At 41.8% G+C, this 19038-nt stretch overlaps 2 protein-coding genes across 3 annotated transcripts; one reads left to right on the top strand and one right to left on the bottom strand.

The window, feature by feature from the left end:
- The first annotated feature begins 6 nt into the window (after positions 1–6).
- On the top strand, positions 7–6400 carry zdhhc23b (zDHHC palmitoyltransferase 23b). Of its 2 annotated transcripts, none has more exons than XM_086151179.1 (5): positions 7–443; positions 1856–2008; positions 2475–3158; positions 3547–3714; positions 5250–6400. In XM_086151179.1, the coding sequence occupies exons 1-5, from the start codon at positions 139–141 to the stop codon at positions 5521–5523; spliced, it is 1584 nt and encodes a 527-aa protein (XP_086007305.1). In that variant the 5' UTR covers positions 7–138; the 3' UTR covers positions 5524–6400. The 2 variants fall into 2 exon arrangements, with proteins under 2 accessions (XP_086007305.1, XP_086007303.1); XM_086151177.1 differs by having other exon boundaries at positions 1853–2008.
- Positions 6401–6522: 122 nt separating this feature from the next.
- ccdc191 (coiled-coil domain containing 191) lies at positions 6523–19027 on the bottom strand. Its single transcript, XM_086151169.1, has 17 exons — positions 18703–19027; positions 18066–18104; positions 17698–17833; positions 17459–17599; positions 16456–16634; positions 16109–16332; positions 15495–15639; positions 15198–15388; positions 14042–14288; positions 13052–13443; positions 11732–11823; positions 11225–11307; positions 10845–10946; positions 10580–10723; positions 8502–8654; positions 8101–8255; positions 6523–6675 (listed from the first exon to the last, which is right to left on the bottom strand). The coding sequence occupies exons 1-17, from the start codon at positions 18778–18780 to the stop codon at positions 6534–6536; spliced, it is 2643 nt and encodes an 880-aa protein (XP_086007295.1). The 5' UTR covers positions 18781–19027; the 3' UTR covers positions 6523–6533.
- Between the last annotated feature and the right edge of the window lie 11 nt (positions 19028–19038).

Genomic DNA, 19038 nt, shown 5'->3' with positions numbered 1-19038 from the left:
AAGGTTTTTGAGTAGGACTCGAGCAGTTGAGTGATGTAATAACACAAGAGGTTATTGGATCAGGTTCAGTGACTACTACTAACTTATGAGTGCAATGAGTCAAACTTGGAGATGTAACTATGTACCTACTGTGTGCGCATGCGTGCGTTCGGTGTCCTGGGCGGGGTGTGTCTTCCTCCTGTGACGTCATCGACCCGGTCGCGGGTCGGTCACCGGAAGGCTCTCACTGAAACCCCCGGGCTGGACGCGCACTTGCTCCGCTACTCCCTCCGTGGTCAACCCCCCAGATCCCCGCGTCCTTCCCCCCGGTGTTTTTCTGCCGCAACACCGTTTACGACGAACCGTCACTTGAAGAAAGACTACCGCGTCAAAGCCCGACGGACGGAAGCCGCTGGAGTGGCTCGACAGCGGGAAGCGGCGGCATGTAGCCGACCGAAGCTCAGGTGTGTCCGGCTGGATTCTCTCCTCTTCCCCCTCTCTCACCTCACTGTGAGATTTGTCTTATTAAGTGAGGTCGTCTTATTGACAACCCGGCGAGACAGCTTCCCGTTCCGAGTATAAACATCCGGGTTAACCGCGACCGTCGGCGGCGGAATGTCTGAGACTAGTTTCGCACTCGAGGAGGAAAGTAGGCGTCATCTTCGTGGGAGGTGGCGGGAGCCCGAGCTGACCGTTAACACAGAATGTTCTCGAAGGAAAGGATTCCGTCTCGTTTATCTCAGGGGAGTCACTCTTATTGCTTTTGAGCAATTAGCTGTTAGTTTCCATGGTGATGCTGGCTGCCTGTGCCCGGGACCGGGACTTGGCCCTCAGATAACGCAACACAATAGATGAGTACAGACAGTGCAACAAGTGCAGAATGGTCTCTGTTATTCTTCCTGCCCCCTCCTCTTGATAACTATAATGAAATTTATTCAGCTGTTTGGAAAATAAAACACGACCTAGGCAAGAATCGATCAATTTTGCCTTTTCAATATAGACTGATTATGATTTATTATTTTCAATTTAATTGAGCAGTCCAGCTTCAGTCAATTCAGATGAAATTACTTGTCAGGATTTATTTTATTTCCTCGGAGGTGGTGCTTTTCACAGTCTTAAGAGGTGTCATTCATCAAGAGCAAGTAATTCTGCTTGATATTTTGCACTGATATGTTAGAGCTCAGTATATTTTTTGTATGAAGAATCAGAAGCCTGGCATGTACGTAATGCGTCTATCAGAGCTCCCCATTCATCCTCTTGTGTCATGCAGCAGTATCAGTGTTACTGTCTGGAAGCAGATGTGGTAATTGCTGCTAAAACACAAGCACACTCATCTTGAGTAGCTATCAGCGCACATTGTCCCCAATGTGTGTGGCACTTTCCCAGACATCACTCCAAGATTTGCTCCAGTCTCCTGATTGCGTGAGATTGTGTGGTGTCTTACTTGTCATAATCGCTTGCTGTGTCAACTCTTGACTTATCCCTCTGATTGAGGACAATGACGCTGAACACCTAAAATTGTTATATAAATTTTGGACACCTCAACCCAGTGCCATCTGTTGTGCTGCCAACGGGCTGCAGTGGTGGCGCACTTAACCAGATGTGTGACAGATTGGAGGATAGAGGTCGAGCCAGATTGGGTCATCTGAACGGTGTCTACTGTAGTGGAAATCTGTTTGCAAGCACTCCACTGTCTAAAACACATAATATCTGGTAACCTGCTGGATGCAAAGGTCACTTAAATAAGTCAGCTTTTAGAGTTATTTTTAGCTTTTGTTGCACATTTCCTATATCGCCATCATCAGTTTTTTCCTCATCCTTGATGTTGACAAGCACTCTCGGGCAGTTTTCTCACAAAATGCTTGCCATCCAGTAGGCTCTCAGCAATGAAGAAAAGAGACAACAATGTGGTGGTCGAGGAGGAGCAGGCGGCCCTATGCTGCTGTGAGTACATCAACAGGCGTGGGGAACGCAGCCATGTCGCAGCCTGCTGCTGTGACTGCGAGGACCTGGACGATGCCTGTGACCGGTGAGGGAAAGTTGAGACTTAATGGGTCTGCAGCTGTTTATAAATAGAATTAAATTACCACATTGGCAAAATTAATTTGATCAAATACAAGATCACAGGATGACCTCTGCCCGTCCTGTTGAGAGACCGGTTACTCTTCTGCCTCTAGGTTTTTCTCTCAAAATTATAAATCTGCACATAAAAAAATCCTTCTTATGTAAGGTAACATCACAGAGGGGATTGATGTGCTGCAGTGTGTCTAATGTGATTAACTGAGTGCAAAAGAGCTGAAATGCAAATGATCACTGACAAAACTATTTTTTTGACCAACTCTCACAGGCAGATGGTCCTTCCCTCTCCCTCAAAGTGTTAGTGTCAGTGTTACCTGTAGCCCTCAATCAACCCAACACACTCAGACTTTGGAGGGAAACTAGAGAAAGCTCACGAAACGCATCAACATGGAAGTAATTGTTTGTCTTTTCCGCAGATTTTTTAAGAGGGAGCCACAGAAAGCCGAGTCCTTGTCCCAGGTGGCTGCTGTGGTCACAGACCGGATTCGTGTACCCTGGCTTTGGGGTGGGGCCCGGAGAGTGGAGCTTTCTGTAATCCCTCCTCTCATCATGCTTCCGGCTCTGCTGCACCTGGCTGCTTTACACTACCTGCTTGGAATGGTGGTTTTAGTGGCTCTACCAGGCCTAGTGCTTTGGTACTATTACTTTACCCACCGCAAGAAGGGAAGGACATTATTTTTCCTCAGCCTTGCCCTCTTCTCACTGGCGTACATGTACTATTTGTTCATCACTGAGGCACTGCCCCATGGGGGGATCAGCTCAGTCCAGGTAGCAGTGGTAACAGTGGGTGTCATCCTCACCCTGCTTGCCCTTTTCCACACTAAGAGAGACCCTGGCATCATAAGGCTAAAGCAAGAGCATGTCCATAGCACCGTCACTTACTGCAGCCCTCTGGCAGACAAACATCCTGGCATCAACATGGGGAGGCAAGACATGATGATGACAGTTTCCAGCCGGGCAGGAACTACAGAGCAGATGGAGGAAAAGGAAAGAAGCCAGAAGAACTGGTGTCCTGTCTGCAGGTTGGACCGGCCCCCAAGGGCTGGACATTGTCGGATCTGTGGTATCTGTGTGCTGCGTCTCGACCACCACTGTGTCTGGTGGGTTCAATTAAAATGCCTCTCAGTTAAACTATCATCAGTGTTTCTTTCTGTGATTTCACTTCGTTTCACATCTCGGACACTGATGGTTTCACAACTGTCACTTGCCTATCCTATTTAACAAATGTAAAAAAACTGAGATCCTTTTTGAAGTTTTTCTAAAAACTGTTGCTGTAATACATAGTAAAATGACAACGCATGCAGAATGCCTGTTTTAAGGTTGTGTCTTTCACACCCCCTTTTAATTTTTTCCTCCACTCCCACTCTTCTACGCATGTTCCTACATCTATATGTGGTATGTTACCCTGTGCTCTCAGTGTGATATTCTTTTTGCCCTTTTGTTTACTTGTGTGTTTGTGGGAACCCTCCTCCATCATTCCTGGGATAGGATCAATAGCTGTGTAGGGGAGGCCAATCACCGCAGTTTCCTGCTCACCCTCGTCCTCTTCCTCTTGACCTCTGTGTATGGGATCAGCCTGGTCCTGCAGTGTGTTTGTCCAGGACAAAACCTCCTCACTGCCCTGTTCTACTGCCCAGGAGTCTACAACCAGTACAGGTAGACACAGTTTGTGGACACAATAGCATATTCCAATCCCAATTACTATGAGCTGAACAGAAAGAGCAATAAATAAGTTAGCAAAGTTACAGAATTCAAATACAAAAATTTCAACATGATTCTGAATATGTCAAAAGACAGGTCTGTCATCCACAGTTTCTTAAGGGTAAATTTGTTGATTCAGATTGTAAAACTAAATGTGACTTTTCTGTTGAAAGGGTTGGAGGATAAATGTGTGATTGAGAATTACTTACATATCATAGGCATATGGCAGGTTTGAATACAAGTAGGGTATCATGACAAAAAAAAAATCCAAATAAGTTTTTCTAAACTCCACTTTAATTCATTGGTTCACATTTGAATCAGTATTCACTTAAATACTCAAGTACAGAAATAAAATCAGTCATTAGGAATCTGTGTAAGGAATCTTTATAGCATTTGTCCACCAGGGAGCATTTAGGTATTGTTTGTCATTGTTAAACGTCCCATTCAGAGCATGGTCATTCTGACATTAATTTTGGATTTCAAAAAAAACATTAACCTTATGATACTCATGATTGAATCATCAATGATAAAGTTAAAAATGATGAGATCAAGAGAAATTATTCATGAAATATTTACAAAAGGTATGCTATGCATGTCTTTCATTTTATCGCTGTCATCAAGGACTTCATTAGAAGGCTGTATTTAAAACAGATTGGGATAAGTGGTCACATAAACAAAAAAAAAAAAGGTATTCTGTAGCAATGGGCCTTCTATACCTAATACCAACGATCCATTAAATAACTGAATAATGGCCCGAAAAACCTCTCACAGTATACACATTTGTCTGCACTTCAGACGTAACCCATGGAAACAAGAAGTGGCAGTTACTTCTGTAGCTGTGTTCTTGTCATAACACAGTAAACCATCTCTAACTGAGGCACTGTGGAGCCTTTTGACATGTTTCCCAGTTTCACGCACAGTCAAGCCTCTTGTTAGGCTCTGGCATATTGGACAACATTTTCGAACGTATTGTTGGTTCAGTTTCACAGATAGCCTTGGAGACTTGCTCATTGTAGAGGCAGTTTTTGCTCTGAGCGGTGGTAATGGCTGTGTAGTATTTTCGATGATCTGCTCCGGCATTTGCCCGCCAAATGTATCTCCCAAATAAAAAAGAGTCATCATCCCAATCCTCCGCCCAAAACTCCCTAATTATCGGTACACATAATTTCCCCAGTAATGCCCCTCCCCCGGTACTCAATTCCCTTGATGCAGTTTTATATTTGTATCTTCCGGAAAAGTTGTCAATTTAAATTTTATTTATAGCACTGTTTACAGCATCATGTAGGAATAATGGAAAATGTGTATGTAGTGTAGAAGCCGTTTTACATTTTGTGGCTCCTTCAAAGAAATGCTATAGGATCATTGATCATAAATCGAATGATGCATTACAGTGTTTTTCTGAGACAGCAGCCAAGGATCAGATTACCGAATTCATCCCTTACTTGTTACCTGAACTGCTTGTTAACTGACCTTTGCTCTGTGTGTTCCAGTACTGCTCTTTGCTTCACCTGTGCCTGGTACAGCACTATTGTCACTTGTGGACTGCTTCACCTCCTTGTGGTGCAGGTCATCAATGTAAGCTACAATGTTACTGAGCGCGAAGCTCGAATCGCCCTGCGAGAAAAGACTGCCCATAGCGCCTGCTGGGGACTGATCGTGGACAATGGTGTTTATTCTCAGGGTTTCCACAGCAATTGGGCAGAGTTCATGGGACTCAGGGACAAACAGATGGCTGTCTCTACAGTTCCATCAGACTTTGTGTAAAAACAGACTGTGAACAGGTTGATGGTCTGTTCTGATTTGTCCGGTAGATGGCAGTCTTGCACCTTTCAGTATGATTTTGCATAGCTGGTTTTCTCTGGGAGCATATCCAAGGGTTTCACTTGGGAACTGCAGGTATAGTCTTTCCACCCGACTCTGGTAGTAATAATAACTACCAACCACAAACAGTCACAATCATAACTGGTAATATCTGCACTAATTGGTATCTCCTCCATGCAACTGTATCAATTCTCCACTGCTTCTACGTGTCTCATCTGTTTCTCCTGAACAAATATTGTTTATTTTTACACCTGTTGTCTTCCTTGGACTTTGAATGCCATCCATATTTCTCACCAACATTTAGTGCCTTGCCCAGAATCAGGGAATGAGGAAAAAAAAGGTGACAATGAATGAATCACAGTTGGTCCTCATAAGGATCCTGCCCAAGAGCCTAGTAACAAAATGACAGGCATGACGCTGGTCAGTTCCTGCTCATAACACCTGCTGAACATCATTTCAAAACACATTGAGGGGGTTACAGCATCTGGAGTAAAGAGATATGGCAGTTTCAGAGATAAATGAACCATCTCTGCACAAGCATATAAACATGCTAATTAGTGTTTCACAGTATTAAATCACACATTATTGGATACCTAAAAATGTCCTGGGAATAGGAACAACTGAATACAGCTCATCAGTACACATTACTGTTATTACAAAAAGTTAGGGTTGGTTTTTTTTTTTTTTTTTTGGTTTCAATTAGTGCTGCTTTGGACCCTGATGGATATCTTTGAAGTTGATATGCTGTGTGCTTGCGTTGTATGTTTGTCTTGAGAAAGTTGTATTGTTTTTTTATTAAATTACCATAAGATGAGTGCAATTTCTTTTGAGAGAAAAATCTTTTTTTTTTTTTTCATTAATATAGCCTTAAATCCTTTTTTCAGAGTAACTGAGAGGTCGGTGTCTGTCAGTGTGGAGTCTGTCCTCTGCAGGAACTGTTACTCCCAGAGGCTTTACAATGGATGAGAGCAGAAATCGGGCAGAACCTCAGTCACTTTGCGTCCCAGCTTCTCCCGCCGCTCCTCCCTCACTTTTTCTAGGCGTTGAAGATATGGGAACTGCCTCCAGGCCAGGAAACATTGCCGCAACACCCGCCTAAATTTGTAGGCAGATGGTGGCACAGAAGAAAAAAAAGAACAAATGCGCAATAAGAAACAAAATCATTGGGTAGTAAGGTTGAAAAATTTGAATGAGATTTTGGATTATGGCACTATGAGTTCACGGCCCATGGCAGCTTGCGAAAACAATTGTGGGAGTTCACCCACAAGCCACTGACTTCTTGCTTTACTGGAATAAGTGTCCAAACTCAGGTTTTGCTAGAATGACAGTGAATTTATTGATTTACTCTACATATACTTTTATTGACCTTGTCCAATTGGTCATTGCACTTAGCCCCCCCCCCCCCCCCCCAAAAAAAAACAAAGAAAAAATAAATGTATGTATGTATATGGTTTTGAGATAGCTATTTGGTAGAGTGGTGACTTCTGAACAACGACTACTGGTACTTTGGATCTTTGGTTATTGAATTGCAATTTTTGTAAGTCGCTTTGGATAAAAGCGTCTGTTAATTGACTGTAATGTAATGTAATGTTCCCACCATTAAGTTGAACTCTGGTTGAAGATCTTATGATATAAACTGCCATGATATTGTGCATATCTATTACCCTCCCTGAGGATGAATATTCAAATCAGTATCCTAGTGACTGTTCATGTCCTATAAGCTCAGCAATAGTTTGTTTATAAAAAATGTTTTGAATGAAACTTGGAAGTACAAGGGTAGTAAAAAAGAAATAGTGGGGTTTCAAATAAGCATCACATGCTGTGAATTTGAAAATGTACGCACCAACAACAGAATCCTAAAGCTGTTCTCAGGTCCGTTGATTTATAGCATCCTTTGCATCATATTAAAATCAGTTTCTCACTTTCAAATAAATTCACTCCTGCCTGACAGCCAGGCGGTTTCTCAAGATGGTTTTATTACAGAATTGCTTTAGGGCTTTGTTTAGGAACCTTGAAAGTGCCTGTTGTACACAGAATAGAAGATAGGAGCTTTTTTTGTCCCCCTTCCCGAATGGCAAGCAATGTTTGCTTAAAACCATACCTGCAAGAACTAATAGAACACAGCCAATAGCTTGCACTGCAGCGTGCATGTATTTTAGCACACGCTTGCTGTTAGCATTTAGGTTGAGATTTGTGGTTGTTACATGTAGAACCATAAAATGGAACAGACTGAAGGACGGATTAAAAATATATTATTGTAGAAAATTAATTTTGTCTTTGTCGCCCAGGGCTCTATAGTAGTAGTGCTGAAACACCACATGGCACTAAATAACCTGTCATGTCAGAAGGTCGCCTGAAGAACAGAAACAATAGCACAACAGTCCCTGACTCAAACATACAGGTATATGTTTCAGAGGGGCGCCAAGCCGTTTAATCTGAAACATGGCCTTTAAAGGCAATATTAGAGGGGAAGAACAAGGCTGAATCCATACAGTGAAAATGCGGGAACAGCTGGCAAACCTGTTACTGTGCCGCTGAGCCAACTTCTGATTGTCCCACTCCAGCAGCCTCTCCTGGGTCAAATGGTCCGCCAGGGCCAGCAGGAACCTCTTGAGAATGCGTTTGCGATAGAAACACGCCGCTCGCTCCTCCTGAATCATCTGCCAGTCCTTCAGCTGCAATCGGCACACATGCTTCAGAAATCTTGATGCAGACATGTATATAATTTTCTTAATAAGAGTATTTTTGTCTATAAAATAATGCAAGTTCCAAGCCAAACTTTGAATACCAGCTTTTTTAGGACAATGCACCTGAAAAGTGCAAGAGGTGGAGATGAGGAAACTGCTCTAATTTGCCGTCCGGAGATTGAGTAAATGACTGTGTGTGTGTCTGGGTGTATGAGAGAACAAGAATATACACACTCTCTTCCAACAGTTTAAGCCTCTCCGAAGTAACAAGAGCTGGTGAAGTTGGTCAGCAGAAGCCTCTCTCTCAGTCTGGCTCTCTTTCGCTGATTTCTGCCAGCCCAGTGTGCATCGCCTCAGAAGGAAGAGATTGTAATGACTCTTGGCCAGCTGGCAGGGATTGAAAAGGAAAAAAAGCTGATGCACGCTGATGAATGCATTCAAACTCAATCATACGTGCCAGATAGGAACAATGGAGGGGTATAAAATAACGCAGCTCCTGTTTTTGTCCACAGAGCACATCTAAAAAAGAAATTGTATTTCTTTATGGGGATAATGCAAGTACAAGATTGTCGGCATTTATATGTGATTCAGTGCAAATGCTGGCAGAACATTGAAGAAGATCAAATAGTGATGCTTTTTGCAAGAATGCTGACTGGTTTGTTTTGCAAGCTTTTATTTGGACATTTTCCCAATGCCTTTTTGGTGTGCGTGTGTATCTAGGCTTTGCATTTACACATTGGAGCATGTACAGTAAGTGTGTCACTGGGGGGGTTGTTATGTGTGTTTTGAAACTCTGCCTTTGGCTTGGGCTCTGGTGTGTTGCTCAGGGACTATTTTTTCTTCACAAGAACAGAAGAAGTTGCCTGCTCCTCACAATTATCAGTTCATTAAACGTGTTGGATTAATACTGATTAAGTTTTGAAGTGCACTTGTAGGTTCCAATGTACTATATATAATCACAGAATATTCCAGAAATTGAGTTTACCAATGGCCAATGATGAAGTGCACTGCAACAAGAGATATAAATACAAAATATACAGAATACATTATAAACAAACCAGACCAAAACTAAAACAAAAGCATCAAAGCACAAAAGAAGGAACAAGGAGAGACACAACAATATTCAAGAACTTTGATTTTCACCCTCTTTTTGCTGCAGTGTTGGGCATATTATCTATCATATCATGGGGAGATGATTTAATCTGATTGAAAAAAACATTTGGTGAATTTTTCAAGATCATAGCCTTTTTTGTCTGTTTGCCAGTTAAATGCACAGTCTGTTTATATGTTTTAATGATCAAGCATGCCAAACCAGGCAGTTCTTTAAAATCCATGATGCTGGACCTCGGATGCTTAAGTATCTTCTTTTTGTTTATACTGTCTTCCAACAACTTTGCAACAAATACTGGGGAGTTTAAAAAGTCACGCAACATTCTATTCAAATAGGATTTTTAGGGCGGCCCTCGTAGTCATGGCAATTTTGCTCTTGGGCCTCAGCGTGTTGACATAGTTGATATAGGGTTACTGACACGTGTTTTTCAAGTCAACATAGCAGAAATATAATTGTATCCATGAAAAGACAGGCATCATATCTCACATTCGATCTCTTGTCTTGCAGTAAGTTCAGTCTGTTTGGAGCAGTGGTGCCACTGCATTGAGTCTGTCTGAATTGTCGTGAGACCAAATACAATATACATCTTCTTTTTCTTCTCATTTGATACAAGTACATGCTTTTAAAGTTTCTCTTGACATCATCACACTTTTTTTCATCCTTTTTCATTGCATTATGGTGAATGCAACAATACTTATTTAACCAAACATTAAATGAACATTAAATCAACAAGTTGGAGTTTTCATTTCCAGCTCAGAAAATTTCCTTAAATTTTACTCAGTAGCTTTTCTTTTGAGGTTTTTGTTGTTCAATTTCTCTAATCACAGGATTGACCAAAGCAACAAAAGTCAAAAAAAGGAAGAAAAATTATCTCTTCTTGGCAAGATTTCTTCTTTCTGCCACAAATAGAGAGATTGAGGCATCTGACTCATAAATTATCGTGTAGGATCAATAAATGATTTTTTTTTCAACTAAAATATTTATCAGCCGTTGGTTTTTACACCATGTTTGAACAGATACAAAGTCCTGATGAAGCACCCTTTAAGGCCTTTGGTACGGTTGGGTACAAGGATCTTTCCTTGTCTCTACATTAAGATGGTAAATAAGTGCTAGTGTGAGTGAGCATGAGTGTTTGGCACGCATAGGCGTGTTGTGCGCTTACTGTGTTTAAAGGCAGCTAAAAACCCAAGCACAGAGGTACCTGTGTGTTGGCTTTCCTGAGATGAATTAGGCGTTTCCATGGTTCTAATCCTTTTTGTAGTAACAGAGTCCTGTTGTAGTGCTGGCAGGCAACTTCTTGAAGTTCCTGATGTTTTAGCAGTTGCCTCTGTTTTTCTTCTTCTCTCTGCACACAAGCAGACAGACACATCCTGTTTAATCGTGTCACAGAAATGCAGTGTGGATGTATGTCTGAGTCTCAAGCTGTTTTCAACCGTCTTTGTGAAACTCCATAAAATCCATCTCACCAATTTCTCCAACCTTTTCTCCTCCCTTTTTCTCTCCGCTGCTTTGCGCTTCTCCATCTCATCCTCCCTCTGCCTTTGCTCCTGAGCAGCCTTCATCTCAGCCTGTTTTAGTGACACGGGTTTACTTCGACACTTTAGCTCTCCCCAATGTGCTCATGACAATGAAAAGTCAAAAGTAATATATACATCTATAACTACCAATTGATATTGAGTACTATCATTTATTGGATACAGAGAATACTGTTAATCTTACTTCATCCACTTCTTATTTCATTCTAGCCATGTCTCCAGATACAAACTTTAAAATCGATAATTGCACCACGAGTTTGTCTGGTGCAACCTCTTACTTTGTCTGTATGAGGTTGTTTGATAATTCTCACCAATTTTTCCTCTTCCTTCTTTCTCTTGAGTTCCTCCATTTCCCTCTTGCGCTCCGCCCGCTGGCGTGCACGTGCTTCCATGGCTTCAGTGTGACAGAAAAGGAAAAGCATGGACTCGAGCATATTGGATTCAGAGAACATTCATCTTTTGGTCAAAAAATTGTTTGAGCATTTCTATGTTTGGTCCCCTGTAATCTTTCAAACATCAAACTGAATGTTACAGATAAAATGAGTACATAAAAATGCTAGAAAACTGTAAAACCTTGGTATCTGCAATATTTATGTATCTATGAATATATCATTGGACCTAAAAACAGAGCCAACCACAGCAGTCTGACGCCATGTATCAAGGAAAAGAGAACCCTGTTGTGCTTGCAAAAATCTTTTGATGAGGCACACTTTTTCCCTTTACAAATATTCAATATTAGAACCGTTCCTTTTCGGAATGGACACATTCATGTTTGCATTTGCTGATATGCTGGATCTTGGTCTATGTTGTCGTCTGACCTTTGATGATAGGGTGGGAACGTGTCTGGTGTGTGACAGGTTTTCTTGGAGGTGTGCAGACACTGTCACTGTCTCCAGTAACTTTTGATGCCCTGCAAAAGTAATGATCACAGCCGGAAGCATTAGGACAGATCCTCGTCTTAAAATTTCTGCATCATTTGGATCACACAGGGTTTAACTCTAGGCAAGCTTAGAGATGCATGTCTGCAGATAGCTCTGTCAGTCAGTTCGGCAGTTGATTTTCAAATAAACTTTGTTTTTAAAACAGCAATATGTAAACCATGGTAAAATGAGAATAATGTGTGCTATGGATGTAGAAATCCTTTAATATACCTGCTCGTTTATTATCTCTTGTACCTTCAAATCCTCCTGTAACTGATATATTTCTTTGCATCAACCGTTTATTCATATTTCCTTAAGGCACCGCTTTGCATAGAGATAATTGATTTTACCTCAGTTCACCTCAACAAGCCTCACCACAGTACTGTGCCTGTCCTCAACGTAATAATTTAAAATGAATGAATTGTTTTTAATGAAGACTTTCAGCCTAAAGACATGGAAAAATTAAAGGAAATCTCAAAATTATCAAGGTTATGTGTTAACTCATCAGAAGCAGTCGGAGTGGCTTTATGCATACATTATATGAGCCTCTCCAAAGGCACAGGGAAGAGAAACTCCTCTAGTTTAGTGTTCGGATTCATGTGGTGAATATCTAATGCCTCATCAAATCTCCCATAGAGTTCAAAAAGAGTTAGTTCTTGTAACCAAAAAAGTACATCTATATATATATTTTTTGTATTTATCATCACAATAATAACCCCATAAGCAATGTGTTGTATTTACACTTGAAGAGAGACGCGCGTGTAAAGCCAGGGAGGCCATCTCCCATTAGTCTCCATTGCAGATATAGAAGACAGCCAACTTATTCTTTTCGTAATTATTCCTTTTTCAGCATCCAGAGAGAATTTCACAAACAATGGCACATCTGATTCATGTGGAACTATGCAGTCAGTCCTTGTTAACAATACGCCATCCAGAGCATTTCAGCAAGACAGCCATAATTGGTGTACTGGGGTACACAATGTGTAAATCTGTATTGGACACACTGTAGTTTGCCTTTATGTATTAAGATACTGTTGCTAAAATTCATTATTGATTTTCTGTATTCTTTACTGTTCAATTACTTGGTATTTTTTGTATAATCATTTGGGGGCATCAAGCTTATATAAAATGTTTTACTACAATACAGACATATTTGATGCATTTCCTATGTCTGAACATACAACTCTCATAGATTCATCTGTCTTTCAGTCCACCTACTTCTTGCCGTATGGGTCAGAGTCATGGTGTTTTAGCCTCGAAGCCCCAGGAATCGAAAGCTGGCTGAAGGCGTCTTTTTTTTCCGCATCCATCTTCAAACTGATCATGGTCTGTTCCTCCTTCAGCCGCGCTATCTCCTCTTGTTGCTTCTTGAGAAGTTGCCTCTGCTTTGTGATAATCTGCTGCTGGGCAGCATGTCTGTTCTCAAACCTGCCCCCTGGAGACGCTGCACTTTTTGAGTGTCCAAGGCCGTTCTGCCTTGCTTTGCTAATCTCGGCGGCCGTCGGTGCCACATGCCACTGGCTGACTTGCAGTGGCTGGGAGAACTTCATCATCTCATGACATGGCACTAACTCATAATGGGCTGCGCAGTCTGACGGGTGAGGGTCTTCCTGTAGTAAACATCGCAGCACAGACAATAAGCATGGTAGTGTATGTGGTACCATCCAACCTGCTCCTCACAAGGTCAACAAAGCTCAGGAGGGCAACACATCTGACTTCAACAGGAGCCTGGGGCAATTCAATTGACTAAAGGTGTGCTCAGACTCAGGAATCCTGATAAATAACCTGCTCATGAGTCTTAACCTCCTGGCTGACCTCTACAATGTGAACTTGTACAGCTTCGTACCCTGCTCAGTTAGTTCTGTCCCTCGACCTCTGCTCCACTATCCTTAAGCCTCTTTTTTTTCTAGAATTCTCTCCATCTCTGGCCCTGCATTTACTATATTTATCTCATTCCCTTTTCTATTTTCTTTTTTTCTTCCTACTTGGCAGAGTTGTGATCATTTGAGCAGGCAGGGTTTTTTTTCCCTCTGTAGATGACTGAGAAAGGTCATTGTTTGAAGCAGGGAGAGAAAAAAAAATCAAATTAAAGGTTACATTTGATATATTCTTAATGCTTTTATGTTCTTTATATGTGCATGTGTCTCAGCTGGGGAGCATTTATTATTAACATACGCTTTATTGACATGCTGTGAGTGCGCCACACACCTTTCCAGCGGTCCAGTGGTTAAACATTACAGCAGAAGCTGCTGTTCGTGCACAACTTGTAGTTTCTGTGGGTCTGAGTTTGCCTGTTGATGCAGCACATATCAGTTCGGCCATCTTGCGTCGGGTTTTCTGCTGCTGGGCCACAAACTCTCGTCTGTCCCTCTCCATCAAGAACCACAACCTCCAGTCTTGGAGACATCGCTGGAGCAATCGCCGTCTGTCACTTTCTGTGGCCAGCTGGTTCTGTCTGAAGGAAGCAACATATGAATGTTTTTTTTTATATTCGGTCACTGCTTAATTTGGCAAGAAGATACATGTATTTTGTGTGCCTTTATGCTCCATGATCTCCTGCCTGGGCTCTCTCATCGTTTTCTCCATGACCCCCTGCATGGGCTTTCTCTGTTGTCATGCTTGGGTTCTCTGTTTTCTCTCCATGTTCTTCTGCATGGGCTCTCTCCACCATGTTCTCCTCAATGGGTTCTCTCTTCGTGTTCTGTCTATGTTCTCCCGCTAGTGTTCTCTCCAAGTTCTCCTGTCTTGGTTCTCTGTGTATGTTCTCCTTTTTCTCCTTCCTGTTTTCTCCCCACGTTCTTCGGCTTGGGCTCTCCACGTTCTCCTCCATGGGTGTGTCTTCACGTTCTCGCCATGCCCTCCTGTCTGGGTTCTCTCTGTGGGTTCTTCTTTTTCTCCTTCCTGGGTACTTTGCATGTTCTCCTGGCTAGGTTCTCTCATCAAGTTCTATCTATGTCCTCTTGTACGGGTTATCTCTGTGCTCTCCATGTTCTACTGCTGGTGTTTCTCTCTAATTTCTCCTTGTTCTCCATGTTCTCGTGCTACGATTCTCTGTGTTGTCTCCATTTTCTCCTGCCTGTCTTCCTGCATGGTTTTTCTTATTTCTCCTGCTTGGGTTTACTGTTTTCTCTCCATGTCCTCCTGCCAGGGTTCCCTCATTTGTTCTCCATGTTCCATTGCATTGGGTCTCTCAATGTTCCCCTTCCTAGAAACCACATCTCAAGAAGCGATGCAAACACCAGGGATTGTAACAACTTATCCTTTCTTTGAATCTGCCTTCCCTTATGCTTAAATATTGCCCATTAGTGCCTAAACAGGAATCTGCGATATACAACAGAGTTCAACAAGATCATTTTATTCTTGCCTGTGTTCACCTCGTAGCTCCTCTTCTGTTCTCACCACCTCCCTCTCCTTTTTTTCTTCCCACAGCACTGCTCTCCAAGCTCGCCAAGCTCTCAGCTTCCGTCTCCAGTCACACAGAGCCGTGGCCTTACCCATACGTAACCTTCGGTCCAACACCACGGTGTACCATCTAGAGAAATGCCTCTGCTGACACTATAATACATCACGATATGAAGGCTTATGAATACATGTTCTGTAGATTGAACTCCTAAATCCCCTCAGACCCGCACCCACAAACACTATTACACATGGTACCAACCTTGAGGTTATGCATGTTAACTATATTGTAAATTTTCTGTTCTTTATACAGTTTTGCTGTGTTCTCCTGCTGCTGTTTTGTGTTTGCGTAGAGCGGCAAGCTGCGCTGAAGGCTCTGGGCTGGAGCCCCATCTTCCACTCTCTCCCTTTCAGTTGAATAGAGGTAAACATTGTGTTAATTTTATTGTTGGTCTAAATTTATGATACAGCATAACTGCGCTGACAAAAAAGAAGTCCATCTCAAATTTCCCATTACTCAACACCATTCTAGTGTGGACTTGGAAGCCACACGGAACAAGCTTTCCTGACATTGTAACAAAGTACCGGACTTCATACAAATTTGTAATCAAGTTCACCACTAATTATTTTAATGAAACCGCAAATGGGTTCATCGGGGTCTTTATGATTAGGAGGACATTCTCTAAATGAAATACACACACAAATAAATATCATGTTTCACCTCCACGGGAATACTTTTTAGTACTTACATTCAATCCGTGTAATACACCATAATAACCTTAATGCAAGATTACTTACAACACAATTTTACAGGCGCTGAGTGTATTTACAAGGATAGCTGCCACTTCTAGCTGGCGGTAGCTGTGGATACCATACCTCTGTCTTAGCAGGGGGTCCAGGTCTTTCGTTGCCTCCATTTGGCGCCTCAGTCTAACCATCTCCTGCTGCACCATGTCCTCCTGCCTGCGCATCTTCTGTTTCTTCCTTTTCTCCTCCGCCTGCCTCTGTTTCCTTTCCTGCTCCACGGCGCCCAGCTGAGCCTCCCTTTGCCTCTGCTGCTTCTGCAGTTCAGCCTCCCGGCGAGCCCTGTTTTCTCGCGCCTTCAGTGTCACAATTGGTGTAATTAAGAATGCATTAATATGTCGTTCCACTTGATTCCCTCAGCACCACTCAAAGAAAAACATTAGCAACTTAGGCATTGTGCAAAACATTTGGGGACAAACCTGCTGATGCCGTGCCTCCATGCTGACAATGGGGTTTTTGAACGTTTGCCTTTTGGATCCAAAATCCAAGGCTAGTTCCTCTACCACGGCACAGTCTAATCCCTTTTGTCCCATCAGGTCTTGCAGGAACCTTTTAACATCGCAGTGATCATCTTCCTCAGCCAGGTGGTTGTATAGTTCTGGGCATTTTTGAACAGGTGAGAGATCAATGTTTTGCCACAATCAGACAAATTACCGGGGGCTGTTTTGAAAGCATTCATTACATTTTCAGCTTGATTTCCTTGCCCTAAGCAACTGGCTTTGTCAGATCATCACTAGTAAGACAGGCTTGAGATTATAGTTGATGTTGCTTTTGCACTGAATGATTGCAGCTGTGTCTTAATGTACCTTAAATTATTCTGTATTACCGAAAAATAAAAAGTTTTTATTGTTTTGTAATGCTGTCATGCTGTATAATTTACAATTCTGCACTGAAATTGAGTTATGAGACTTTGATAAATCAATCATTAAGATGATGCAATTGATATAATATTTATGTATAGAAATGCATAAAATGCATGAATATAGGTTTTTTTGTTTTTCTGAAAAAAAAGCTTGCATTGCATAATATTAACTTTACCTTCACCAAACAAGAGTTAGGAAAGCTCACCATGATAAAGTTTAACAGTTTAACTGTTTCTCATTCATAAATGCATTTCTATCCAACAGTGAAATTCATTCAAACATTAACTTGTCAAAATGTGGGTCGTTACTAAAAAGGCTACTAAAGGTCAACAGTTTTTACTGTTTAGCCTTCGGGTGTTGGTGATTCTGAGAACGTATTGTCAAACTTGCACATCAATGACTGAATCTTCATTGTGGTGGACTATTCTTCTGACTATGCACACCAGTTATCTGTCACAGGATTTGTGAATCAAGGTGTGCGGTGTAGACAAGGTAATATGTGGGAGGTGCTTTCAAATCAGAATAGCTCTTCTAAAACTCATTCATTTTTACTCAGTACCATCAAAATTGCAATAGCTCGGGGGAGCAAGCTCTCCTGCTGGAATTCTTCGTTCAGCTGAGCACATCAGGCCATCCTTCTCCTCAATCCCCAATTCTGGTTCCAACTTACTGCCCAGCCAGTCCCATAAGAGGGCTTGAGCTGCAGGACGTAACAATCCCAGTATCATTGTTACAGCCTGCTGCTGCACAGGCTAACAACTTGAGACAGGTAGATTATCTTTTTATGCGCTGACCTACCTTCATTGTAAGCATCGTCATGATCTTTTAGCTGGTCACAGCTTTGCAAAGGCACAGAGAAGTTGGGTTTGCCTGACTGAGAATTGTTGTTGGAGCAGACTTCAGGTACTGCTGACTTAGAGGCTGTTTCCACTTGCTGGGGTTAAGGGGGCATATGGATGGTGAGAAAATATGCCACTAAATACTGATCACTTCCCATTAGTAAAAGACTTTGAATTACTTTTTTTATATACAAATAGTTCAAAATAAATCAATGGCTTGTACAATCACAAAAGCTAATAATTCTTTTTTTTTTTCTAGATTGAAATGTTCCTACAAAATACAGATGCCTAATAACTCAGACACAAACACAGGGACGTTCTTCCCACCTTTCTCCACCAGTGGATGTCACCCTTCTTCAACTGTATCTAGTTTAGAGAAAAAGTATTTCAGGTGTCAGATGATGCACTTTGTAATAGGAAATGTGGTTCCCATAAAAATTCTGCTCTCTTGGTCACCTTTTCCTTTTCGAAACTGCATCATGCAGTAATTGAGGTCTGTGCCAGATCCTAGTGTCTGCGGATTATTTCAGGGGGAAGCTTAGCCATGGCCTTAAATCAGCAGATTATTTCAAAATCATTTCCCAGACGTCCAAATGTTGGTGCTTTGCTTGCAGCGCTTCAGATATCTGTCTCAGGCTGCAGGCATGTGATGCTTCAGGCAAGTAAGTATCTGGGAAAAGCCATCTGTGTGACATTTCTAACCCCCCACCCCCCTACAAGCTAGACACCAGTCTAGTCTAGTAGCGTTATGACTAATGTGCTCTTCTTTCATTCATGAGTTCAACATGGCACTTTTACAATTAGGGTTTAGCCCCTAAAGGGGACTTTTATAATCCAGGAAGGAATGGACCCGAAAATAGACTACATTGCGGTTTCCATTTCAGACGACACAACGGTTTGACAATCAATAATTGAATTGATTTATATTGTTGTCAAAGTGGTGCAGATTAATAACTAAACTTACCTTGTTTGCAGGTGTCTTACTTGTACTGAGTCTTCTCCATCTAAATAGATGGGGATCATTACTTCGGAATGTCATCATTTGCTTGTTGATAATAATGTATTGAATTAAAGTATAATCTTAAATGTCATTTCAGTTCAACGCTTTGCATTTTTACCAACAACAAATGTAGTATAAAAAAACTGCGAAAACCCCTCGCCATAATACAACAAAACGAGGTTCTACCGAACTGTCAACAGTAGGCCTCGCATGGGATGCTGGGAAATGTAGTTAATTTAGCATGACAGTTGGCTTATTCACATTGCTTAAACACTTATGGACTCCGTTTCCCATTAAGTG

The sequence above is a fragment of the Fistularia commersonii genome, chromosome 8, assembly GCF_037954325.1.
Source record: "Fistularia commersonii isolate RoL2024-O1a breed Wild chromosome 8, RoL_Fcom_v1.0, whole genome shotgun sequence".
Classification (NCBI taxonomy): Eukaryota; Metazoa; Chordata; class Actinopteri; order Syngnathiformes; family Fistulariidae; genus Fistularia; species Fistularia commersonii.
The sequence above is the reverse complement of the archived record's forward strand: the minus strand, read 5'-3'. Positions and strand labels throughout refer to the sequence as shown.

What these genes read in the sequence shown, in the direction of transcription:
- zdhhc23b (XM_086151177.1), top strand. Translation starts at nt 139, where the DNA reads ATGCGTGCGTTCGGTGTCCTGGGCGGGGTGTGTCTTCCTCCTGTGACG. An exon ending in CTGGACGATGCCTGTGACCG is followed by an intron (nt 2,009 to 2,474) that starts GTGAGGGAAAGT and finishes TCTTTTCCGCAG; the next exon opens with ATTTTTTAAGAGGGAGCCAC. An exon ending in GGAGTCTACAACCAGTACAG is followed by an intron (nt 3,715 to 5,249) that starts GTAGACACAGTT and finishes TGTGTGTTCCAG; the next exon opens with TACTGCTCTTTGCTTCACCT.
- ccdc191 (XM_086151169.1), bottom strand. Translation starts at nt 18,780, where the DNA reads ATGATGACATTCCGAAGTAATGATCCCCATCTATTTAGATGGAGAAGA. An exon ending in ACCACTGGACCGCTGGAAAG is followed by an intron (nt 13,444 to 14,041) that starts GTGTGTGGCGCA and finishes TGTTTACTACAG; the next exon opens with GAAGACCCTCACCCGTCAGA. An exon ending in AGAAAAGGTTGGAGAAATTG is followed by an intron (nt 10,724 to 10,844) that starts GTGAGATGGATT and finishes GCTTGTGTGCAG; the next exon opens with AGAGAAGAAGAAAAACAGAG.